This window comes from Perissodus microlepis, chromosome 5, assembly GCF_051167445.1.
Source record: "Perissodus microlepis isolate ML-2025 ecotype Zambia chromosome 5, ASM5116744v1, whole genome shotgun sequence".
Lineage (NCBI taxonomy): Eukaryota > Metazoa > Chordata > Actinopteri > Cichliformes > Cichlidae > Perissodus > Perissodus microlepis.
This window is the reverse complement of record NC_140465.1, coordinates 35,828,813-35,854,666: the sequence shown is the minus strand read 5'-3', so window position 1 is coordinate 35,854,666 and position 25,854 is coordinate 35,828,813. Positions and strand designations below refer to the sequence as shown.

Here is a 25,854-nt window from a genome sequence, read left to right as displayed (position 1 = left end):
CAGCAGAGGCAGCAGCGAGGCAGCCCCATAGACTTCCACGGTAAAAGACAGAAAACGTATTGTTGTGATCAAAGATACAAACAAAGAGAAAAAAAAACAGACCAAGCTGAACACACAAAACACAAACAACAAAGTAAAGAACAAAAGGTTTCTGCAAAATGATCACAAAGAGACCAGAGTGATTGAAAACAGACAAAAAATAGAATTTATGACAAGGACACGCCAAAAACAACTGACATCAGACACTGAATGATCGCAGCAGTAAAACTCCAGACGAAAAATGACCACAAATAGCAGAAGCAAAACAAACCAGAGACGTGCAAAATGATACAAACAATGAGATGAAAACGGTGAAAAATCAGATGCAAAATAAGTGAAAATAGAAACTTAAAATATCCTTAAACAGAGAAAAAGCTCTTTAAGCTCCTCTAATAACGTCTGCCTGGGCGTGTTTATTCAACCCTTCAGAGGTCCAAAGAGAGACTCTTCTTCAGAGGTGGGCAGTGACGATGTAAGGGATTACCATTGCAAAAAAGGTAATTAGATTACTGTTACTTTCCCGTAAGCACGCCGCGTTACTAAAACCGTGATTTTTTTGCAAGAGTGTCTCATGACAGTGACGTAAGCGAGTGCGACGTTGTGACAACAGCTGTGTGCAGATCAACAATGGATAATATAACAAGTGCTGAGAGAGTATGAGGTGCAGCGTTTAAAGCGTGGAAGTACTGACCTTACTTTGAGTTTGATTCCATAAAAAGTGACAAAAACATCAGTGTCCGCTGTTCACTGCGTGGGAAGAAAACTTCTTTTTACAGCGAAAAAAAACCCCTAAACTTCAGAGCAAGCACCGAGTGCGCTGCCACGTAATGGGAAATTCACAGAGAAACTCGCGGATTCTTCCACTGACCAGGGCAAACCTCCGCCTGCTATACAGGTGAAAATAGAGCAACAGGCCCGCTGAGTCTTTGACTTTATTTATTTTCTGCTGTGTTTTACTTGCATCTATTTGAAAGACTGAGTGTAAACACAAAAAACTATTTTATTTTATGTGCTGGAATGTGCAGAAAATAGGTTTAAATGTTAAACAAATTTCTTCCAGTCAGAGAATGTTGCATATAATTTAATTTTTCACATGAAGATGAAAGTCTAAATCCACTCTGTGCCCGCATCAGGCACACGCCGCTCTGGGCGCACCTGCGCAGGTATAAACAGACTTTAACGCTGGGGCGGAGTGATACCTCTTACTTCTCTCTGCCGCTCTTTGTTCCCTCCGCCCTGGTAACCCACCCCACACCCCTCTCTACCAACCTGCTGCTGTGACGTCACGCAGGTGGCGAGCTAATGGAAGTGTCACCAAAACAAGACGTCACGCGGAGAGGCCGACGTGATAGGCTGAGAGAGCAAACCACGGCGCAGCACGAGGACGGAGGAGGAGGAGGATGGCGGTTGCTATGCAGGTTGTTGAGGAAGAAAAAAACGGTTTAAAGATATATTTTTTTTCATGTTGCCTCCTCCTCCTGTGCTCGTGCACGCGCTCGCAGGCACAGAGACATGGTGTAAAAACCTGCTGGAAAAATAACTAAAGAACACCTTCATTTCAGATTATCCAGAACAGCACAGATTATTAATATGAAATTAAAAAAACAAACCTGAATGTGTAATAATTTAGTGTCAGAAATGAAATCATAATTGACATGATTTTGTTTCTGTATAAAAACAGCTGCTCATCATGGGATGGGAAGAAGGGTCCACACTAAACACTGACTCTGCATACATTTCATTTAAATGACAATAAAGTTCTTTTAAAGTTAAAAAAGACAATCATGATTATTCTTTTGATATCTCAGAAATGTATCAGAAACAATCTAGATTTAAAAGTGAAGCAGCAAAGTGTCTGAAACATAGAATTTGTGCCACCGCCAAAACTTTAGCCCAAGACTGTTTAACCACAGGGCCTCGCTCTGCGTGAGGCACAGTGACAGTATGAGACAGTAACAGAGGTAATAATTATAATTTTAATACCACACTTATTATTTTGAATGTATCTTTCGGTGTAGTTTTGCATTTAATTTTGCAGTTTTCTGCATTTATTCCAGTTTTACATCATTAGTGTATTGTAGCTTTACACAACTGAAACTTCTCAGGACTTTATTTAATGTATTTAACTAATGATGACATGTATGTGTATGCATATATATGTATGCGTGTATGTGGAAATATGTGTGTGTATAATATGTGTGTGTATGTATGTACGCATGCATACATGTATATATACATATGTATGTATGTGCGTGTATGTTTGTATTGGTGTATCCGTATGTTTGCAGGTGTATGTATAACTTGTACATATCTTTCTTGTGTAAATGTGAATTTGTCTGTGATTGTGTAAATACTTACGCTATTGTGTACTTCCCACACATAGAGAAATGCCAAACAGCCTTTCATTGTTCTTGTAACAGTGACAATGAAAGCTATTCTATTCTATTCTATTCTAAAAGTAATGGGTAAAAGTCAAACTAGGGTCAAAGGTCAGAAACTACCAATATTTATAAAGCAACAGATAATTTCATGCTTTGTATTGGGACCATAATAAAATGAACCGTCACTTTCAAAAACAATGAATAAAGATAAATAATAAATTGTGTTTATTATTAACAAACAGCAGTTTGTGGACGTTCGGGACGAAAAGAGACACGTCAGTGTTTTTGGACAGACTTTATAAATGAGACATAAAACTTAAAAATAAAAACGAAACGATAAAAAATATTTTTAATCCAGTTTGACAATAAATAAAAACAAAGATTTAAGATTTTTAAAGAGGGAACCGCTGTTTGTTTTAAAAGTGAAAAAAAAAAAACCCATGTGGTACGTCTTACGTCACCACGTTAACCCCGAAGCGGAAGTGAACACGTGGGGTTGAGGCACGGCACCACATCGCATGTTTGGAGGCCTCGAGTCTGTTTCAGGTGATTTCTCCTCTTTTTACGTAAATTTTACCAAGTTATTGAAGAACTGACGTCACGGTGTGTGACATTTAGGGTGTCCAGTGATTTTAAAAACGTTTTAATGTGACCGTTTCCGGTCTGAAAGCTAACCTGAGGGAAAGTAGCCGGTTAGTTAGCCAGTTAGCTGGTTGTCAGCGCTCGTAAATATCCAGGTAAACAGACAGACAGGTGTGACTTCGGGCTTTAAACCGTCACTGCTGGTTTTCAGGTGTTTCACAGGTAAATCATCCACCTCTTCCTCCGTCTTCATCATGGCTGTGAGAGCCGCCTTTGAGAAAAACAACGAGATCGGCTGCTTCGCCAAACTGACCAACACGTACTGCCTGGTGGCCATCGGCGGCTCCGAGAACTTCTACAGGTGAGTTCACCTTTGAACAAGCGCCACACTTTGATAACTTTGAGGTGAAGTTAGCATCTGGGACCCAAAGTTACAGCAAGGTGTCATCAAGGTGCGTCACATTCCTCAGCCTTTATTATAACGAGGTGTGTTTCCTGCTACCGGAGTCAGTCCAGGTGATCCGGTCTCAGTCAGCTGTGTTATAATAATAAACTTAATAATCTCCATCCATCACCACTTTGGTAAACACCTAGGCGTTCCCTGGGTCCGCCCCCAGGCCTCCTCCCTGTAGAACGCCTCACCTGGCTCCTTTCAATGAGGAGGAACGGCGGCTCTACTGACCGAGCTGCCACTCGTCAGAGGAAGCTCAAACGCAGTGTGATTCTTTCAGTCACTACCCAGAACCTGTAGGTGAGGGTGGAGGTGTAGATCTGCCACTAATTCAACAGCTTCACTTTCACACTCAGGTCTCTGTTCACCAGAACAGACCGGTACAGCATCCACATCGCTGCTAATGCTGCGTCAGTCCATCTCCCACTCCTCTCACTTGTGAAGACCCTGAAATATTTAAGCTTCTCCAGTTGGGGCAGTAACTCCTTCCCGGAATGGGAACTCCACCCTTTTCTTGCTGAGAACTGTGGCTTCAGACTTGGAGGTGCTGATTCTCATTTCTGTTGCTTCAGACTCTGCAGCTAACGCTCCAATGTGAGCTGGAGGCCACCAACAGAGCCACAGCATCTGCAAAAAGCAGAGATGAAAGTCCAACAAAGTGGAAGCCTCATGGCTGCTGATCGTGATCACTGATATCAGTGTTTCACTTGGTTCTTGTTGACGTGTATTTTCCTTGTCTGTTGGAAGTAATCTGATGTTGTGTGTTCAGTGTGTTTGAAGGGGAGCTGTCAGAAACCATCCCAGTGGTTCACGCTTCCATAGCAGGCTGTCGCATCATCGGGAGGATGTGTGTGGGTGAGTAAAGCTGGATAAATGTGTGCAGTGTATCCATCCTTCACAACACACCACCGCCTTCATCTTTAAACATGGCCATCGCACTCCTCTGTGCTCGGACTGCTGCAGTCAGACTCACTCGACTTGTTCCCGTTTGTTCAGGAAATCGTCACGGCCTCCTGGTTCCCAACAACACGACAGACCAGGAGCTGCAGCACATCAGAAACTGCCTCCCAGACACCGTGAGGATCCAGAGAGTCGAGGAGAGGCTGTCCGCGCTTGGTAACGTCATTGCCTGCAATGACTACGTCGCGCTGGTCCATCCCGACCTTGACAGGGTGAGACAATCAAACGCGCCCCATCCCTCGGCTGTTCTGAGGGTTTTGTTTGGCTGGAATAATTCACGTTTTACTTAAATTAGTGAAGTAAAATATGAAACTCTTCTGTACTTGCCTGTGAAACTTCTAACAACCTCATTCAGTTCACTCAGATATTTTTTTTCAAGCTGTTTCGGTTTAATGTTTCAGGCTGTGCATTTACTCTACAGACACTGTATTCAAAATATTCTTCAGCTCATCCTCTTCCTTAAAGGTACCTGCCACACTGCAGCAGGTTTAGTTCACTAAATGATTTTTCCAATTAGAATTAAAGCTTAAATAAATTCATTTAATTAAAACGGAATTTCTTCTCTTTTTAAAATTTCACTAATTTTTCCAACTTGGAGGATAATCGTCATTTCAATCCTGACCAAAATAGTCGAGCAGATGTTCATTTGAGAAAAAAAACACTTTATTGAAATTTAGCTGATGTCTGAGGTTCTCAGTTAACAGCCAGGCAGCTGGAAGTCCCGCCTCCCACAGCCCAGTCTGTGCACAAACATCTTCCTCTGTTTCATATCGAGGATCCTCGTTTGGCTCTGAGCAGATTTCACAAGAAGAGTCAAAAGTTTCCAAACCGGAAGGTTTCGGCTGAGGAGGGAGACCAGGAGGAGGGAGACCAGGAGGAGGGAGACCAGGAGGAGGGAGACCAGGAGGAGGGAGACCAGGAGGAGGGAGACCAGGAGGACACCCGCCGTTTTTTATCTTTCCTCTGGGTTTGCATCATCGATTGAAGATGACAGTGTGCCATTATCACTGTGTGCTGTTTGGTCTTTATGTTCTTCCACACTGAGTGAAATTGAGTGAAGACTGACTCAGAGTCTGAACTCTGTCAGAGCTTCAGACACAGTCAGAAACCGTCACATTTACTGAGGTCTGCAGCAGCGGTCCCCAACCCGCGGGCCCCGCCCTGGGCCCCGCCCCCTCTGTGAGTCGTTTGGTGCCGGGCCCGCGAGAGTTGAGAGGTGTGAAATTTATGGTTTTCAGGGTTTTTATCATTAACTCGGTTTCCCTGGGTCTTTTCCCATGTTGTAGTTGTGTCTTATTTTGAAAGAAATATTTACATGTTACCATAGCGACCAGAGAGCATTAAGGGGCAGAGAGGAGGATGTTACCCTCAGTGTTGTTGGTGCATTTCAGGAGGACGCTGCTAATAAAGTTACACAGTAAATTTGTGTTTATTATTATATTTACAGAATACCACAGTTTTTGTCTCGGTCATATCATTTTATTTTGTTGTATTTATCCGCGACACCTTAAAGGCCGGTCCGTGAAAATATTGTCTGACATTAAACTGTCTGTGGCTCAAAAAAGGTTGAGGATCGCTGCTGTACATCCTGTAGTTTGGTTTCTGGAGGGCGGACGTCTGCGCTATAAATGAAGCGTGAGTGAGACATCTGAGGCAAGTGACCTGAACTTCTGGTTCGTGCTTTCTCAGCCGGCTCAGAGTGCAGGAGCTGTTTCACGGTCTTCGCTGACATCTCACAGTATTTGTCCCCGTGCAACTTCATCCACTTCCCAAAAATGAAAATCAGTTGAGGAATCAACACTTGGACACTGGAGGTGATCTACTTCCTGTTGCAGAGGCACAAGTACAAGGGGACATAACAGGACCTAAAAAATGTCAGCCGTGCTGAAAACCCAGGAGAGACCTGATTTATCAGATAGTGTGAAACAGGTTTGCCTTGTTTTTAGCCGCCTGATGGGGTGTAATGTGCTACAGCTGTCAGAAGGTGGAGGTAATGCACCTGAAAGCTGCTTGTGTGTTTGTACAGGGGGAGATTCAATAATAGAGCACTGAGGTCATTGAAAAAACCAAAGAGGACTACAGCCAGCGTTTTATGTCAAACATTAAATTAAAACTTGGGAGCGAACAGCGCCGTGTTTGTGTGTGGTTGAAGTGAATACAATAATCTGTGGCCGTGAGAGCAGTATGGTTTTCCCCGGGTTCATGTTGACACTCACTCTGTTCCCAGGAGACAGAGGAGATCCTGGCGGACACGCTGAAGGTGGAGGTTTTCCGTCAGACGATAGCGGAGCAGGTCCTCGTCGGCTCGTACTGCGCGTTCAGCAACCAGGGAGGCCTCGTCCACCCGAAGACGTCGATAGAAGATCAGGACGAGCTGTCGTCGCTGCTGCAGGTGCCCCTGGTGGTGAGTGCACCCTGCACGCCGTCACGTGAACTCGACGGTACGAGACGCATTGTAATTTTTGTCACCGGCTTCCTGTTCAGGCTGGCACGGTGAACCGGGGCAGCGAGGTCATCGCGGCGGGGATGGTGGTCAACGACTGGAGCGCGTTCTGCGGCCTGGACACGACCAGCACGGAGCTGTCGGTCATCGAGAGCGTGTTCAGACTCGGTGACACGGCGCAGCCCTCCGCCATCGCCACCAGCATGAGGGACTCGCTGATCGACAGGTAACGCACAAACACACCTGTACTCACACGACAGCGAGGGCTGGTCCTGCGCGCTTGAAGCAGGATCACTGCCTGCAGCTGTTCCTGCCTCTGAGGGACAGTAACTCTGATTCTGGAGCTCGCAGGTGGAAATGGGGTGACGTAGTCTGACCTTCCTCCTCTCTGCTCTGTTTCCCATCAGCATGGCGTAGACCCGCCTCCCGTTTTCCTGCCATCGAGGAGCTCTGCTGCCTGAAGCTCTGCCGCCGGACTTCATTTCTGCACCTCAAACTTCTCCTTCCACACAACACGACTCCCTTTAACTCCAACAGCCTCCTTCTGTTTCTCCTTTCGTACTTCCAACACCTTTTTCCCGGGTACAGTAAAACATCCTGGCAGCTGAAACGGTTTCACAGGGACGGGGACGGGCAGAGAGGGAAATAATGCAGAAATAATAACCCTGTGGTTACACAGTGACGATGTGCACCTGTGCTGGATGTGATTATTGACCCTGATGCTTCAGGTACAGAACGGCTCGATTAGTCTCTTAAAGTCAGTCAGAACAAATTTGTATGACGTGTTTCTGTGTGCAGCTCACTTACTCTGAAATGATTTCTGACGGTAACGATGAGAACGCAGTGTAATTAGCAAACACAGGAAACGCTCCTGCAGAGATGGATGTTCTTCCTCAGACTGTGTGACGAGACAAACTAGACACGGAGGAAGTTTCTTAATGTCTTGTGTGTCTTGTATAAAAAATAAAGCCTATCATCTTTTTATCTGTTTGCTGCTTTTTCTGTTTCTCCTTTCAAAAACTCACAGTCAGGATTGACCTCACAGCTGGAAAACCTCCATAAGAGGTTTGTAGGAAGCCGGAGATGATGTGCAGCTCCTGGAGTGCACCGAAGTGAAGATTGTTTTAGAGGGCAAAGCTCCAAGAAGTCGAAGCTTTTCCCTCTAAAATGAATCTGGTGACCCTCAGGAGGGACTCCACCCTCAGTTTGGACAAATTTGTCTCTAACAGGAAATGAGGGCGAGATTTTATTTCTGCACAATGATTGCTTCTGTTTTTTTAATACTTGGACTCACTACACACAAAGGTTTCTCAACAATGTTTGCAGATTTTTTCCTTCTCTACAGTTTTCAGGAGTTTCGGTGAATTCTGACCTGAGGTGTTTACACCTGCAGCAGCAGACTGTCCAGCCTGAAGCCTCAGAGCAGCTCATTGTTGTTCTATGATACGTTTCTGTTTTGTAGAAGTTTACACATTCACCTGATTCAATCCCAGGAGGAGCATCTGGTGTAAAAATCTGCTGCATCAAACGTGGAGCCACCTGCTGTGGTGACCCTTTGTAGCCCTTACAGCACGTCTAATGAAGCCATGCACAGCGTTCCCTTTATAGTATGAAAACTGTGAGTGGGAGGACCTCGAAGTGCAGACAGGTTAGTTTTTTTTGAGCCTCTGGGAATGTTCACAGTACGAGGCCAAATTCTGACTCGGGTGGGAACTTCCCTCTGTACAGAGCCCCCCTGCAGGCTTAATGGTGACATCTTGAGCAGTTTATTATCATTATCAGTAGTTTGCTGTTACTTAGAGATGATGTGTTTTTCCCACTCGTCTCTTTAGTTGTTGTGCAGATGGTTTCATGAGGTTTTTACCTGCTGCTCATCTGTGAGAGGATGAATGTTACAAACACTTTTTCAGCTAAACAAAATGTTTCAGACGATTCTGTTGCATCACTCCTAAAGGTGTCAGGTTTCTTGAAGTTCATCTGACGATGTCAGTGTTTCACCGAAGCTGCTCTGAATTCAAACATAAGTGGTCCTAATGAGCACCATGACATCACAGCTGTGTAGATGGAAGATGTAAATAGGGCTGGGCTATATCATACCGTTCACGGTAATACCGGTGTAATTTTGGGCAACGATAGGAAAATGAAGTATCGCGATAGAATATGGGTAAAACGCGCATGCGTAGTGCCTATGTTTACATACGCACATGGCGGAAAAAGCATGGCAGCGACGCAGAATGAGAAGAGCGAAAGCGGATCGTTGAATGAAACGGATGAACCAGAACTGGTTTGTAAAAATGCTGCAACTTCAGTGGTGTGGAGCTGGTTTAGCTTTCGTCCGTCAGATACACAACAAAGCACTATTTTTGGTAGCGCATGCTAGCGGGCCGTCGTTATTACCGTGTTGTTTGGAAAATACGGCGCACTTAAAATCAGTCCTTTGATTTTCCTGAAAGTCGACAGAGCCCCTTATAATCCCGTGAGCCTTATGTATGAACTCTGGTTGTGTTTACTGACCTCGAAACGATTTTATGTGCACGGCGCTCGAAAATCTGTCAAATGTTTCAGTACGACTTTGCTAAGCTGCGAAGCCGCACCGCTTGATGGATTGTCGGAGCATTACGGCTATCGTAGGCGGAGCCTTGCGGAGTGATACGTACTGTGCTTCAACATAATGTTACCGTATTGTGTGTGTATGACCTCTTTTTAAGTGTTGTGGATATTATACATGGTTATGCTGAGGATATGTCGGCCAGTTTCCACTGGAAACGCCTTTTGGTTAAACTGTCAGACAGGAATTTGCACTGTTTAATTTTTATATAACTTTAATGCACATAAAAAACAGCTGCTTGTTTAAGTGAAAATACATTGATGGGGTTTTTTGCACTAATAAAGTTGTGGAGTTGTAAAGTATTTTGTCTCGTGTCAATTATATCGTCAGTTATATCGTTATCGCAAATTTTTAAATGTATATCGTGATAAATATTTTTGGTCATATCGCCCTGCTCTAGATGTAAACATCGCTTTAAAGGAGGCTCTGAAGCGAGGAGGGCACCACAGCCACTCATCTGCCTCCACCTCCTCCTGTCTCAGCTCATCCATCGCACTGACCTGTCCTCCTTCATTACATCCATGAACCTCCTCTGAACAGCTCCACCCTCTCCAAACCATCACAGCAGGTCTCACTATCATCTTCTAAACCTTCCTTTTCACTCTTGCTCCTCTCCTTCTGTCATAAATAACCCCTGATACTTTTGTGGACTTTTCTTTGACTTTTAGAAATCTGGTACAAAGCAAAGACAGCACATCTCTCCTGCCTGAGCTCAGCTGCTTTGACTGTCTGTAAAATAGACAATATGTGTTTTTAAAGCCTCAGTTTGGTGCATCAGCTCCATTATATACCACTGGGGACCCTCTGCTGTTGTCCCCCAACTCTGGAATAGTCCAACAATTAAGTCAAAGCAGGTGGAAACAGGTGTTGAGGAACTTAAAATGACAGAGGTGAAACATGGTTCTTGTCCTTTGTGGATGTTTTCTTGAGGATGGGTGGGAGTCAGACGTGTCAGGATTACTTGACTATTAAGGGTAACTTTCCACACCTGTGACAGGTTTAATTATAAATGGTGCTTCTGTGTAAATAGTCAGTGGCTGCTGAGCCAGGAGACAAGAACAGAGCTTCACGAGATGAAGTGAACTGTAAAAATCAGACAAAGGATGTAAAAAGTAGAGTTCAGTGTCTGACGAAGGAGTGGAGGATGAGTAGTCCTGCTGATACCAAACCAGAGTCAGAGTAAACACAGTCAGACGACAGAGTACTGATGTTTCTGCCAGAAAGCAAAGAAAACTTCTCAGGCTACTTCAGGTGAAACACAGACTTCACAGCACGAAAGCAGCGAGATGGTTTCAACACCCGCACAAGACGAGCCTCCAAACTTCTGCACCAAAGTGACGAGACCAGAACTGAACTTTAGGGTCAAACCGTACAAAATGAGACGAGTCAGCACAGGCTGGAACAAAGCAGGGAGGTGCAGCGTGTTATCAGACACTGCTGCTGGACGAGCCGCAGTCCTCGGCCTGAAAGCTGCAGGTAGCGGTGACACTGATCCAAAGCACGCAGCCGAGTCGACACTTCACAGTCGCTGGATCTCAGTACGATGGAGACAAGCCAGGACCTGCAGGCGAGTTCTCCCACCTGAGAAACTGATGCACAACTATCGCAAAAACCTTTGAAGTAGGGTCGTCTCATCATTTATTGCTACAGTCAGGTCCACAGTTTGGTGTCCAAAAACAGTTTCTATAGTCTTGCCTCTGAACACCATCGCAGTCAGCAGACCTCTGAAAGTGACTTCACACAACAAAGCAGAAAAAAGCCGAGTCATCATTTTAAAGGCAACTTTTTATTTATTTATTGGCAAATAATTTGAATTAGGTTGTAGCAACGCATCTATGTACACCCTCAGTACAGTGACAACGTCAGAAAGCCTAAAGAAACACACACTCTGTAATACAGCTCGATTATACGATCCTTTAAACGAACACGGGTCTTTTTTTTTTTTCAGTTTCAAACATATTTTCACTTACTTTCAGTTTTTGGTTTGGGAGACATCAAAAAGGACTAAATTGAAACAATACAATCACATCCAGAGCTTAAAATCAACAAACATTTATAAAAAAAGGAAAGTAAAACATGCAGGTTTGTAGTGCAGAACTTTTTTTGTCAGTGAATTCCTGTTAAAGACGGAAACGAGGAGCAGATACAAAAAGAGAGTTGTTATACAGCAATTACTAAAAAAAACCTACACCAAGTCTTTTTTTATATATTTGTATTAATCGATGTGCAAAAGAAGCTCGTTCAGATCCTACATTAAATACATTTATTATGTGAATGCTACCGTGGTGTTCTTACAGGGAGGAGGCGCCGCCGCAGCGCCTCAGCGTGTCAAAATAAAAGCATAACAGCCTCCCGCCATGTCGTCCCTCCCGTCAAACACCCTACTCTGAGTGTCTTCGGGACCTCGCGCCGTTGTGCTTACGGGGTCGTGAATGAAGACAGACGATATGAACGGCGAGTGTTTTTCAGCGTTAGTGTCAGGAGAAATATTGCACATGGAAAATTACTGTGAATGCTAACAGCTCGATGAGGATCACAGTAATTTTGAGCACGATTGTCAGCTGATGGTTGGCCAGCGGCGGCGCGCGCTGAGCTTCGGCTGACAGGAAACAAACTCGGAGCTACAAACAAAAACTAAACTACGTTTCAAACAACAAAAAAACAGATTCAAAATGAGTTTAAAAAGGAAAAAATGAAATCTCTCAGACTCTAATCTTCTAGCTTACACCTGCTGATGCACTGATCAGCTTTGACTCCTTCAGGCTACACCCTGACCTCCGCCTGCCAATCACGCATCATCGAGACATCGTTTAAAAACTTCATTATCACTAGTCGGTTTGTGTCACCCTTTCAAAATAAGAGAACTCAGCCTGTGGGGGGCCAACAGAAGAAGGGAGGAAAATGCGATCGGATTTTTTTTTGAAGGAGACACAGGATATTCTCTGGGTTTCGGAGCTACTGACTGACCAAAGTGAAGAAGGTGCTCGACTACGACAGAGAGAAAGAGAGGGGGGTGGGGGAGAAAAGGCGCTGCTGGAGGCGGAGTTTCTGGTCGTCCGCTCTTTCTTCTCTCACAGCACCCGAGGACGTCCCCGCTCTCCCTCCCTAGCAGCGGCCGAAGGTCTCCTGCGAGGCGTAGACCATGTAGAGGAAGCCGTCCTCGTCTCTCTCCTGCTCGTAGATCTCAGAGATGGACGTAGACACCGACACCATGCTGTGCTGGTTGACCAGCAGGAAGAAGGCCTGCGTGGGGTTCAGCTGCAGTCGGCGCCTGGAGGAGGGAGGAGGGAGGATTATGGTGCTGCTGCTACAGGATCGCCAACACTCAGTTTGTTATGACAGAGGTACGACAGACGAATCAGGGCAGGTCACAGATTTACAAAAAAAGGAAAAAGTTTCAGACGTTAAAGGAAACGTCAACAGTCAGCGCAACTTTTCAAGGCTGAATTATGAGCGTTTACAGTGAAGTGGAAAATTTATCCACCCATCACTTCACTTTTTAAGGTCAAGCTGGAGATAAGATCAGTTATCTGAACTCCTGCAACTGACATATCCTTCAGCCCTGCAGTGGGTCACAGAGGTGTAACCAGTGGGTGTGGCTTCATCTCTGCAGCAGGAATAGAAGTGAAACTGGGAGATGAAATGATCTCTGCGGGTTTTCCAGCACTTGACTGTTTTTTCCAGCTGTGGCAGCGCCTCCTCCTGCTGCTGTTTCATAGAGACTGAGGGTTCGGAGGGTCGTACTACGGAGCGCGGTCAATGGCTCGGTGAGCGGTGCTGAGGTCAGAGATTTCTGTTTCATGAAAGCGGCTCTCCTTTCACCTGGCTAAATCACCATGGTAACTGATGCTGAGCACACCACCTGGTCAGCAGCAGGTTGTGTTCATAGTTTGGGTTCCTGACATGATGTACGAGGCACCGCCGTATAAAACGTGTACATTCTTGCCTCTGAATGACACGACCACAGCCGCCGGGCACAAAGCGCACACTTTAATCCCCGCCTTCCTCTCCCATCCGCTCGGCTCAAAATAAAGAGCGCCTAAAATCACTTAGAATTGATTGAGAAGTCGATCACGTGAGTCCTGAGAAGGTCCAGGATGAGCGAGCGCATTTTTCTAAAGGTCTTACATCGGCCGCCCGTCTCTCTGCGTATTGATTTTAATATCCTTTTATGTTCGTTTAGAGCTTTTAATCAACAAGCAGCAGCCGATTCACCGAAGGCTGAAAGGCTGAACCACAGATCACTTTCACCATCGATTCATCCGCTGATTATTTTTAAGATTTATTTTGTCCATAAAAGTCTCCAGTTAGTGAATTATTACTCAAACTTGCTGGTTATCATTTCCAAGACTCTTTAATCAAACAAACAGCCTAACCTGCACATAGTCTGCATCAGGAGCAGCTTCACACATCTGAGCTGCAGGTAATCAGCTGTTATCTCTTATCTGTGGCTTCTGGCTCTTTGATGAACCCATCTGACACTTCTCACTTTGTTCTGCTCGGTCCTTCGCACAGCTTCACATCACACAGGAAGTGTTTCACCAGCAGAGCTTTTAGGCTGCAGACTCTTATTTTGAAAATTAACAGGCTATATGCTGTTCCTGTGTTGGACCCGTCGTCATCTGCGGGGCTTTGGGCAGCACAACATTACAGTGAAATGAAGAGCCGTTGTTTCCTGAGCAGAGTCTCAGAGGAGATCGTCGAGGACCTCCCCGCTGCACCAAACCCCTACAGCGCCCCCCTTGGGTGGTGGGCCCACTGGGGTGCACCAAGCCTTCTTTAGGCTAAGCCCAGCTGTGGCTCCAGGGTGAGATCCTGGTGACCTTGTCCTGGGTGGAGTACACTGCACCCTTGATTTTTTAGTCATCACAGGATCTTTGCCTCACACCGAGGCTGAGACACAAACGTGTGCTGAGAGCGCCCAGCACTGCTAACTGAACCCTGCTTCACTACAGAAACTCTGACGGAGCTTTTTCTAAACACTGAGGATGTTGAATCGAGGAACACTTCTGCATTATCATTTTTCACCTCCCTCCTCTTTCATTTTCCACCCTCAGCCTTCACTTCAGAGGCCAACACTTTCATCTTGTACAAACTCCAGCACGCTGACCATCTGTAAATCCACTGATGCACGACGGACCTACAGCTAATTAACTCTTATGGCTGATTCACATTAAAAAGAAAAAAATACCATCTTATTTCTGCCTCCTCAGCATTTGGATGATAATTATTACCAGTGGCCTCACAAACCACAGATATATTATGGTTTATTATATGTCTTTACTGCTGGACTGTAAAATTTTTAATTTATTGGCCCATTATTCTGTGAACAGAATGAGCCTCTCCTCCTCATCAGGCAAACTGAACTGTGCCAGATCCACTGACCTGAAACTGCAGTAAATGTATTTTAAACACTACAGACTACAATGCACACTCACTGACAGCTGCACACACACAGATGCACACATGCCAGCTAATAACCTGCAGTGCTGATGCTGGTGCAGCTCTGCTTACCTGATGATTTTGACCAGCTCGCTCATGTTGACGTGGTCCGGTACCAGGAACTTGGTCTTGTCCAAAACGGGTAACTGTTTCTCTCCCTTATACCGTTCAATGATCACCTGCAGGCACAAAACACACAGACGAGTGTCACTAAGACAAAAACTCTGCCCTACAAACATAGACTGTATACAAAAGATGCACACAGCCACCATGAAGTCTCTGATTGGTTTAAGTTCTGCTCTGTAGGCTTGATTTTAGCATTTTAGCTGCTGCCATGTTCTTTAAAACTACACATGACCGTATTTGAACTGAACCTCAGACTTCTTCTAGTCTAAGCATGTCGGACATTTTAACATGTTCTTTCTAAACGCCAGCAGAGGGCGACTCCTCTGTCGCGCTTGCTAGCCTCAAGTCTGTCTAAAGTTAAGATGGAAAACACTCTGCTTTGAAGTTTCAGAAATAGGACTCAACAACAGGTCACATGACGTTAATCATGCCCATCTTTTATGTACAGTCTGTGGTTGAAACTTGATTTTCTGGGAGTCTGTGAGCTGTAAGACTTTGAGGTAATTATTTAAAGTCACATCTGAAATTTTAGCTCACAAATACAAAATTAACAAAACTTAATTTCAGATTAAAACCTGTTCTGGGTAATATGATCTAAATCTTTATATATAATCTCTGACTGGAAGACATTTTTAGTACAAGGTCAACTGTGGACCGAAGCATCACATCGATCGCTCTGAACTGGAGACTGGTTTGATTCGCTGCTTTCAGACACTCCACCCTCTGCTTCCTGCACTCCGGTAACCTCCGGTTCATCCCAGTGGAATCATCTTTATTTCCACTAACAAAGCTCAGTGAAGTGTGGTGTGATTCAGTGTGAAGCAGCTTACGGGGATCTTGTTGGGGTGCTGCTCGCGGATCTGCTGGACCTCTTTGCACCGGTCAGCTGTGGAGAAAAGACACAAATGGTCACAAAAACAGAAAGTTCATTTCTTGTTCAGTCGAACCAGGAACCATCCTCGCTCTTATTTTGAAAGTCCAGCCAATGACAGCCAGCTAACTCTGACTTCATGTCTGCTTCCCTACAGTGAGGCTGGACATGTGGGTGTTGCCTCGTGTCCTGTAATCAGACAGACTCCAGCTCTACCAGCTGGTGATGGCAGCCATCCATCACCTCTGTAGGGTCAGTTTAACCAGAACCTGCTTCATGTGCCGCTGCGCTGAGCTCACCAAGGATACTGTGGCCATGATGGTGAGTTCATCAGCGGGGCAGCTGGTTACTGCTCTGTTGTGCTCCAGGATTTTCCTGGCTCAGTATGAGCTTTTATGAATGCACTGCACACATAAGCACGAATTCATTTATTATCTAATAGAATGTGACTTTGTGGAAAACACTGGATATTTTCATTATCTGTATTATTTAAAGTTCTCTCCTCTCCAGATGGAGACTGAGTTTGTGTTTTGTCAGAAAATCCACAAGAAGTGACAAATGTTGCGTTCCAGATGAGGGAAAAATGGAACCGCAGCTCTACAACGCTACAAGTTTGTGTCCTCGCTGCATCCCTGTTGTGTACTCTAACCTCCTGCTTCCTCGCCATATTGTAACGTTTCATTTCTAGTGTGATGTGTGAATGCATTCAGAGATCACAGAGCTGTTTAGTGCAGTGCAGAGAGCCATTCCCCCACACAGCTGCAACAATTAGTCAGTGAACGACACAGTCAACTGGGAGACAACGAACCAGCGACTGAATGATCATTTTAGTTGGTTTTCAGGTAAAGACTCCTTAAAGCTTCTTAAAAGTGATGAAAAAAATGACATGAGAGTAAACTAGGTGTAGTCAGAGAGGATCTGTTTAACCATGTGGTTAATTAGCATCAGTCTCTTTGGCTTGTGTATTTTTCCCTCTTCTTTCACACTAAGTCTTTTTTATTTTCGAGGCAGAGCTCTGGCGTTTGCATCTCTTCACAGCTTTGCATATTATTATTATTATGTTAAACGTCTCCTTTAATGCCCACAGGCTTTCCTTTCAGTACCCATTTCAAGCTTTGCAATGTTTTTTTCTTCTTTTACTGCCTCACTATCTAATTTTACAGCATGCTGCCCTCTCTGAACCTCCTACTGGCCTATTTCAGAAAAACTGCTTTTCCTTTTTCAAATACCGGCCGGGTTCAAAGCTCAGGTGGCTCAGAGCAGCAGCAGCTGAGTGTGAATGGCTCCTTTGTTTCAGTGTGGAGGTGTTTATTGGAAGCCAGCTACAGTCCTGCTCCGGGTTCTGCAAGATCACCTGTCTTTAGTTTGAATGTAAATATTCGTCCTCACTGGGCTCCTGGAGAGAGTCACACCTCCCACCTCTAAGATCAGGCTTCACATTTTCCTTTCTGATAAGTTTTATGAGGTTAGGGCTGGATCAGGTGACCCCGAACCATCAGCCTTGACTATACTTTTCACGTCCACGAGGACACAAGTGAAAGAAATTTTGGTATCAGACGGTGATAGTTGATTTTTTTGTGATCGTGAAGACTCATCCACAGAGAATTTGCATTACAATGCACCAACTACCATGCACCCCAGGCAGCGGCACAACAGGAATAATTACTCAGCCGTTGTGCTTCCAGCTGTCCGTGTCGGCAACTGAATACAACCAAGGCTGAAGTCTGTCTTTATTAATCACATCTTCTTCTTTCTTCTTCTACCATCAAATTTCAGGAAGAAGATGTTGAAATAATGATACATACTTTTTTTTAATGGCTAGCAAAGGGCGACTCATCTGGTCGCAGATTTGCAGAGGTTCATGGGAAAATGGCCTGCTCCCTTGCTGTGACCTCAGTAAACTCTTTCCTGTTGATAGGCTCAATCCAAACAAGATGGCGACGGGGCAAACGCTCAGCTCAGGGCTTCATAACAGGATTTATGATGCTGCAGTCGCGATGCCCGTCTTCAGTAATGTTTACACTGAAATCTTAGTCGTCCGAGAGCGACTCTTTAATGAAGCGTTTAAATATTTGCTGAGTGACTTTTTTGAAAACATTATTGTATCTGCTGCAATAAACAGACGACTGGCTGTTTTGAGGTTTGCTTTGCCTTCCTTCAAAGGTGGAGGCAGATGGCTGCTTCTCCCTGAGAATGGTATCTTCCCATTAAATGGGTGTTCATTCTCCCCACTGTCGCCATGTGCAGTTCACAGGAGATCCTCTGATTGTTGGGGTTCTGGGGGTGTTTACCCTAACATGAACTGGTGCTATTCGAATAAAAGTGAACTGGAAAGCGTATTATAGTAACTCCAAGTGTGGTAAACATGTCCCGTGTTGTGTAACACTTCTGTAATGTGTATCAGTGTGACACAATTCAAACAGCTGCTAAACAAACAGCACGCACAGGTCTACGAGAGCGGCTGAAAGCAGGTTATAAGCACAGAGCAGAAGGCGGTGAATGCAGCGTTTCTTGCATCTCTGCTCCTCTGTAAATGGAAAGATTATGCAACGAGCCCGACTCCGGGCTCCTCCCTGCCCGGCTGTGGGGGGCAGTCTCTCGACCTCATATTTCAACATAAATCGCTGAACACGTGTATTGGGATAATGTGTCAGCACATGTTGTTTTTCCTTTCAGCAAACACAGACCAGTGAGGTGATCCGGCCGTGTAAACGGAGGCCTAGCTGGCTGCGAGCTAGCCGGACAGTGACCCAGATGGCCCTTTAACACCTCTCGGCCCGGAGGCTGCTGCCTCACACAGTAAAAACTGGATTTTCACCTTTGATTCGCGAGTATAGAAATACTCTGTTAGCCTACCCACCCTAGCTCCCGGACACTTGTAGCAGCTACAGTAACACAGCACCGACACCCTTTCACTGCACTTTAAATACAAAGAGCTGAGCTAGGCGGCTAACGGGCTAGCAGCTCAGCGGCTGTTTGCAGGCACTTAAGTCAGCTAAATAACACCTTCCCCGGGGCTTTCTTACCAAATGTCCTCCTTTGTTTGAAGGGTCTGTCGGACGGCATCTCGGTCCCGGTTATTAAACAGTTATACACAAATGAATAACGCAGTAGTTACAGCCAACAGCGCAGGTCCGCCTCTTCGGTTCGAGTCTCTGGTTCGTCTGAAGCCAAAACAGCTCCGGACAAACAAAGACAGTAAACCGAGCCTCTGACGTCACCCGCTGCATTTAAAGGGGCCGTGCATCGATCCCTGAACCCAGAGAGCGGCTTTGCATTCACGTTAACAGAAGTGCAAAGTTTAACTAGTTATACACCCAGCCCGTGATTCACACGGTGGTTTGGAGTTTAACACGACACAGCAGTGTTTTCATTTTGTACTGAGAGGAAATGATGAAAGGTTCGTGAATCAGCTGTAATGTCAGGCTGTGTTTTGCTTCAGCAGGGGCGTTCCTAGGTTTGTTTTAGATGAGGTGGGGGGATGGGGTGTCTCAGTGATAGTTCATAGACATTTTCATATGCTTTTCATCAGCTGTGTTGATTTTATCGATTATTCTCCATCTATGATGATCTTCATCTCGTTGTGATTATGACTATTTTGTGTTCATTCGCTGTTATTTTTGGATGTTTTTTACTTTGTTTATACTTTGTGCCTTTGATGACTGTTTATAAAGAGAATTAACGAGATATGTGCTGTAGTGGAACGTAACTCGAGTACTTTACTAAAGTTTTAAAAGTTAGAATGCAAAACCCCAATTAAACAATAAAATAAAATTGAATAAAACGTAAATTTGAAATAAAGAATGCAATCATTTGCAGATCTCATAAACTCGTACTTTATTCGTCCATGGGAGATGAGCAATGAAAGGCTGGAAAAGTGAGCGGTACTAAAAACACAGCTGGAGGAACATTTAGCATGTCTGTGAGTCACTGGCAATAGATCAGTAATATGTTTGGGTATAAAAACAGCATTTAGGGAGGCAGAGGTTTACCTGCAACAGAAACTGCATCATAAAAATGTGGAACATTTTCAGAATGTTGCTCCTGACGTAACATTTGAAAACACTGAATATCTCCTCATCTACAATACATGATATCACTGAAAGATTCTGAGAATCTGGAGAAATCTTTTTGTGTAAGGAAAAGGCTCGGAACATTTTTTCAATTAAACCATATGACATGTTTTCTATCTTCTATTGTACAGAAAAAATGGGTTTATTAGATCTGCAAATCATTGTATTTTACAGTTTCCCAGATTTCCTGGAACTGAGGTCATGGTTGAAGTCAAAATATTTTTATGTTGCTTTTGACTTTTCTTCCGTTATATTTTAGACGCAAATATTTTACTTTGAACTGTGTACAAAGCAGTGTGCAAGAAACGAATCTTGCAGCTGAAGATGATTTTAAAGCGATGCACAAAAATAGGACTGTGAAATGTGAAAATGATTGCTTTTAGCAAACGCATCAGCTGAAACCTACCAGCTGACTGCAGTGATCTGTCAGACATGAAGACTGAAACACGGCCTCAGAGTCCTGAAATCAAATCTTTGGCAGAACTACAGCAGCAGACTTTTAACTTCCAGAGGTTGAAAAAAAGTTTTTTTTAAACTCGTTTTGAGGCACTTCAAAGCATTTTTAAACCAGATGTAATTGCTGACTCTACACATGCACTCATGTCCTATTATTTTCAATAATGATTCAAAATTAGTGTCCCTCCTACGTTGTAACCTTAACACCAAGCATCATTCAGCTGCTGCTTTTCTGCTGGGTTGTTTTTGGATGTTTTTCCTTGAGGTGACACGTCGACCTCTTTTTGTCTCCTGAATGTGTAACCAAGCAACTGGATGATATTTCAAGTAGTTTTATCTGCCTCCTCCTTTTTACCAAAACACTCAAATGAAGCACTCTTAGCTGATGATAGATGCACGAGTCTCTTATTGAACAAGAAAAAAACAAAAGAAACAGTAACGAGACAAAGACACGGGACAGTTTTCAATTGTTGTATTTCTTAATAGTTACAAATGAACAGAAACTTGACGTGAGAGCAGGGACGTGTTTGTAGTGTCGCTCTCTGCTCACAGGTGAAATACTGCTCCTTAACATTTTTAACCATCAAAACAATAAATAACAATCTGCAGTTTTCCTTTAAGGTGAGCTAAATAAAACAAAGCACGTCCTTCGTTCTGCCTCGTATACTGGACCTGCAGACCAGCGTGCTCTGCTCCAGTCATATGTCTGCGACTTCACAGGTTACTCGTGTATTGGTGTGCACGTCTGGCTGCTTGCTACACATGAAATAAACGGTGACATGAGACGCGTGCGCGCACACACACACACACACACACACGTAAACACACACACAGAAACCGAGGAGCTGGAATGCTAAAACATGGAGAAAAAACCAACCCAAAAATCCTCCTGCAGGCCGACTGACCGTCCTCGGGATCACACATCTCCACCTTCACATCCTGACCTTACAACCTTACCTCCCATGAAAAAGCTTCTGCTAAACACAAATTTTGATTTATCGAGAAAAAGAAAATGGGCCGTTTAAATGAGAGTGATGAAGAGAGCGAACAGCCAGACATCAGCTCCTTCATCTTCAATCTGATGGATTCTGGATGACGATGAGGAAAAAGTCTTTATCTGTTAAGAAAAAGGCAAAAAAATTAAACGACTTCAGGAACAAAAGCATCTTAAATGTTCACATCCAGCCTTTTTAGCCAGGAAATAATCTGAATAATGGGCATTTTAATATTTAAAATGTAGAGTTTTAATAAAAACAGCTGCTCTCAGGTTTTACTAAACTGCTGCTGCAGCTGTAAAATAATCTTCCCTGCCAGATGCCGACCTCTCTGGACTTGGGCAGGATTTTTTTCTAAACTTCTCATTTCTGGTTCACATGGCAGGTGGCAAAACACAATTCTTATGGAAAGTTATGTAAACAGATAAAAGGCATCATTTGAATGCCCGACTTTCCCCCAGAGGAGGAAACTTGTTTCCCAAAAGCAGCGACTGCAGGGCTGAAAGATGAAACCGACACTGAAGAGCCACAAACTGCAGCTCACGTCCACCAGAGGCTCCAGCATTGAGTCATCCCGATACGAAAACCACTTCTATGGATAACTGTGGATTATAACAGCTGAACGGGGGCTGAATTTTTCTTATAACACTTCCATTTGGACACCAGTAAGACTCAAAATTAGGGCTGTGGCCTGTTTGACAGACAGGTAGATGGTGGCTGTCTGCTAGGCTTCAGCTCAGCTAATGGGACCGTGTTTGAAGCATTTATAAGTCAGGTTAACTGGAATAACAGCGTTTCATTTTTGGTGAATGGAATTCATTTAGCAGTAATTCCCAGCAGATGCTCTCACCTGGAGCGATCATGATCTCGTTCTTCTTGGAGCGCACGCGCATGAAGGTGAGGTCGTTCTGGGGGTCGATGTCTCGGATGGTGCTCCTGGCCTTCATCACCAGCTGGTGGATCAGCCCGGCGTACTGCACCGTGCTCGAGTTGTCCAGAGTCGACTTGATGGGGATTCCTGAAGGGAAAACATTTATGAGATGGACGTTCACACGTGGAGGCACCCAGTAACCACATCACACATTATTTTACTGGTTCTTTGCTGCTGAAACTGAAGCGTGACAGTAAAATAGATCTCAATTACTCAAAAAAAAAAAAAAAAAACTTAATTAAAAATAGAACAAAGAAGGAAAATACTTTTGTCTTCGGTAACATTTTGTCCTGTTACAGCTAAAGTATTTAAATTCATAATTTGATGGGATTCCAGCTTTATTATGTACCAAGGAAAATCCAAGTGTGGTAAATTAAAGGAACAGGGGTGAATAAAAACCAGCAGACAAAAACAAACACATCATCATCAATAATAAAGTCATTTCACAGAGTGAAAAACGTGCATGTGAAAGTTCATATATGAAACAAGCATTCCTGGTTTTTATGGGATTATCACAGCTCGAAGGATTGTTTTCCACGAATGACAATTATGTTTTCCTTATAAACTAAATGTTGTTTAACTTGTTATTGATCAGGTAGTGAAACAATAATCAATATGTGGCAGATTTATTTTTAGTATTCGTGAAGATGAGTGAATGCTGCTGCAGCACTAAGGATGCTTCTCGGGTTTATTTTGCACTCTATGTGATGATTACTGTAGTGTCTGCAGACGTTGTGATATTATTATCCAACATACTTTAGGTTGTGCTGCTTTTAACATATGAAGGCAGTTTATTCAGGACAGAGCAGTGCACCACGTTTCAAGGTGCTGAGAACATTATTTAAATGTTTGAATTGAGTCCTTTACTCATCAGTGTGATAAAATCAGTCCCAGAAAGGTCTCTGCCAGTGGCCTCTGTCTCCATGCTGGGGGTCTCGGTCTGTGAGGGAGTTTCCTCCTCCTCACTTTGTTTCTTTCACTGTTCACTTCTGTTTTCTTGGGTTTGTATAAACTGATCATGAATCGCCTTCCCACACCCGGCAGTGTGCGGTGTTTTAGTGTACAGCTGTGAGATTGCTCCTTTTTATCTCTACAGCCTACATGTGTTTGCTCAGCACAAACAGGTCATGTGACGGCACAACAACAAAACACAATGAGACAGAGGAGGAGGAAGAGGAGGAGCAGGAGGACCGTGTTTGTAAAGGGATGTCTACTTTCTGAGGAAACACTCTGAAACTAAGTATCACGATCTGATACTGACACTGGTACCGATATTATCAATATTTGGATCGATCCAGGGTCAGTCGGCTGTTTCAGGTGTAACGGGAGGGGAGGAGCCAGAGATAACACGTGCAGGGAGCAGGTTAGGACAGGCTCACACGGTCTGTTACCATGGTAACCGGTTAGGGAAGGGTCACAGAGTCTGTTATCATGGTAACCGACTATAAATTTAAGTTAGGTCTCTATCGGGAAAAATAAAACCTAAAGTTTGCCTCAGTTTTAACAAACCCGGAGTTTATTAAACCTGAGTTCTGGATCAGACCCCGGAGGACTTATAGTTGCTAAACACACGGTGGCAGTCACAATAAGAAACACGCAAAGAGCGGAAAGGTCTTTAAAAGAGGGGACGAAATGACATCATTGTCGTCTCACCCTCTGAATTGGCGACGATGATTCCCTGAACCCCTTTCTGGCCCTGAATCCTCTTCAGGGTTTCTTCTACTTCAGCCTGAGGGACGGAGACAACAGTGAGAAATCAGTCATTTCATGTGAGCTGATAAACGGATTTAAATCGTTTAACACCGTAACAAACACAAAATTAAAATAATCTCCCAGCGAGCGCGTTTAAAGGTAACACAAAGGGAGAAACGGTTAAAAATAAAGCTGCAGTCGTCTGCTAAACTGACAACGCCCGACTAGCAAAAGCAAGCTAGCTTCAGTTAGCAATTTATTAAATTCCGTCCTGTAAAACTGATAAATTTCAGTATGATGGCCAAATATGTGAACAGTTCCACCAGATACTCGTCAAACTGTCCTCTTATCCTACCATTTTTCGTTTTTTGTGGAGAAATTCGTTCCAAAAAACCCTCTCACAGCTCTGTAAACTAGCAGGCAGCACTCCGGTTTTGTTGACGGCAGGCGAATAAGAAGAACCTCCGGGGCAACTGCTACGTTTACTGTCCAAACCGAAGAGTCGGATTTCTCATCAATATTTTTCACCGGCTCTTTTATTCCATTTCGCCTCGATAAATTCCAATTTTAAGCCCTTGTTTTTCTTTGTCATATAAAAATAACATTAAACAAGTGGGACGGTCTGCATCGATACCATAAAAAATCACACTGTTTAGTCACTTCGGTTAAAAACATAGCATGTGATTTCAAAGTACAGGGGTTTCCCAGGTTAGATAAAGCCGTAAAGTCACGCGGTTCTGATGACTCTGGTTAAGAAATACAGACAAGATAAAGCCTCTAATTCAAAATGTCCCGTGTAAGAGACATGTTACTGATTTATTTCTAATTCATTAAATAATTGTTACCGTGGTAAAAAAAAAAAAAAAAAAAGGAGAAACATAGGTTATAGAATTGTACTGTACTCATATTTTTCTCACTTATTTTCATTAATTTAATCTCAGAGCGTCAGATTTAGTAAAGTTTAAACAGCAGATGACTACGTTTAATAAATAAATAATAAACACATTAAATATTATATCATATATACTGCATATACAGTATTTTAGAGCGCTTTATAAACATGTGCTTAAAATGTATTAATTAATAAAGTAAAACTTGCACTTTAGTTTTTAATGTGGTAAAAAATTACATATCCCTGTAAAATGTCGTGCAGTTCAACAAAAAAGTATAGTCTAGTAGGAAAACTCTGGAAAACTCTTTTATTCTATTTTATTTATTTATTTCTGAATGGTTTGCATATCATTGGTGGGCGCGGCCACCCTGTTTACAAAATGACAGCGTAAAGTGAGACCTGAGCAGCCAAGACTGGACCGGAAGCTCACAGACGGACCCCTCAAAGTAAAACCAACAGGAAAGCGATGGACGAGAGTTTTAGTAGAAAATGAGAAAAGGAACTTTAAAAAGGCTTTTTGAGACCTTTGGAGCAAAGTCATCAAACACTTTAAGCATTTTCAACAGATTTGACTGGTGTTGTTATTCATGCCTTTATATAAAACAGCAGATCACTATTATTATAAAACTAACTAGATAAATGAAGATAGATGTGGAAAACATTTTTATAACCAAAAACGATTTTGTGACGTATGCTCTCCATACAATAAAACCCACAAAGTTTAAAAGTGACACTGGAGCCAATAAAACGGAACTAAAACTAAACAGTTAAGACAATAAAAACTAAACTGAAACAATGAAATTTAACTGAAACAAACCGACTTTAAAGAAAAGTCAAAACAGAATAAAAACACTGAAATTATGAAAATAAACACCTCTAATAAATCCGGCTGTAGTTCACACACTGAGCGCA

At 43.6% G+C, this 25,854-nt stretch overlaps 3 protein-coding genes across 3 annotated transcripts; 1 reads left to right on the top strand and 2 right to left on the bottom strand.

The window, feature by feature from the left end:
• Positions 1-2,863: 2,863 nt before the first annotated feature.
• eif6 (eukaryotic translation initiation factor 6) lies at positions 2,864-7,838 on the top strand. The gene is made up of 7 exons (XM_084929640.1): positions 2,864-2,966; positions 3,214-3,363; positions 4,223-4,308; positions 4,450-4,625; positions 6,641-6,817; positions 6,898-7,082; positions 7,264-7,838. The coding sequence occupies exons 2-7, from the start codon at positions 3,257-3,259 to the stop codon at positions 7,271-7,273; spliced, it is 741 nt and encodes a 246-aa protein (XP_084785766.1). The 5' UTR covers positions 2,864-2,966; positions 3,214-3,256; the 3' UTR covers positions 7,274-7,838.
• A 3,393-nt stretch (positions 7,839-11,231) lies between these two features.
• map1lc3a (microtubule-associated protein 1 light chain 3 alpha) lies at positions 11,232-19,116 on the bottom strand. Its single transcript, XM_084929641.1, has 4 exons — positions 18,930-19,116; positions 15,863-15,918; positions 14,979-15,085; positions 11,232-12,735 (listed from the first exon to the last, which is right to left on the bottom strand). The coding sequence occupies exons 1-4, from the start codon at positions 18,967-18,969 to the stop codon at positions 12,570-12,572; spliced, it is 369 nt and encodes a 122-aa protein (XP_084785767.1). The 5' UTR covers positions 18,970-19,116; the 3' UTR covers positions 11,232-12,569.
• Positions 19,117-20,889: 1,773 nt separating this feature from the next.
• dynlrb1 (dynein, light chain, roadblock-type 1) lies at positions 20,890-24,956 on the bottom strand. The gene is made up of 5 exons (XM_084929746.1): positions 24,953-24,956; positions 24,406-24,560; positions 24,012-24,087; positions 22,278-22,445; positions 20,890-21,549 (listed from the first exon to the last, which is right to left on the bottom strand). The coding sequence occupies exons 1-5, from the start codon at positions 24,954-24,956 to the stop codon at positions 21,506-21,508; spliced, it is 447 nt and encodes a 148-aa protein (XP_084785872.1). The 3' UTR covers positions 20,890-21,505.
• Between the last annotated feature and the right edge of the window lie 898 nt (positions 24,957-25,854).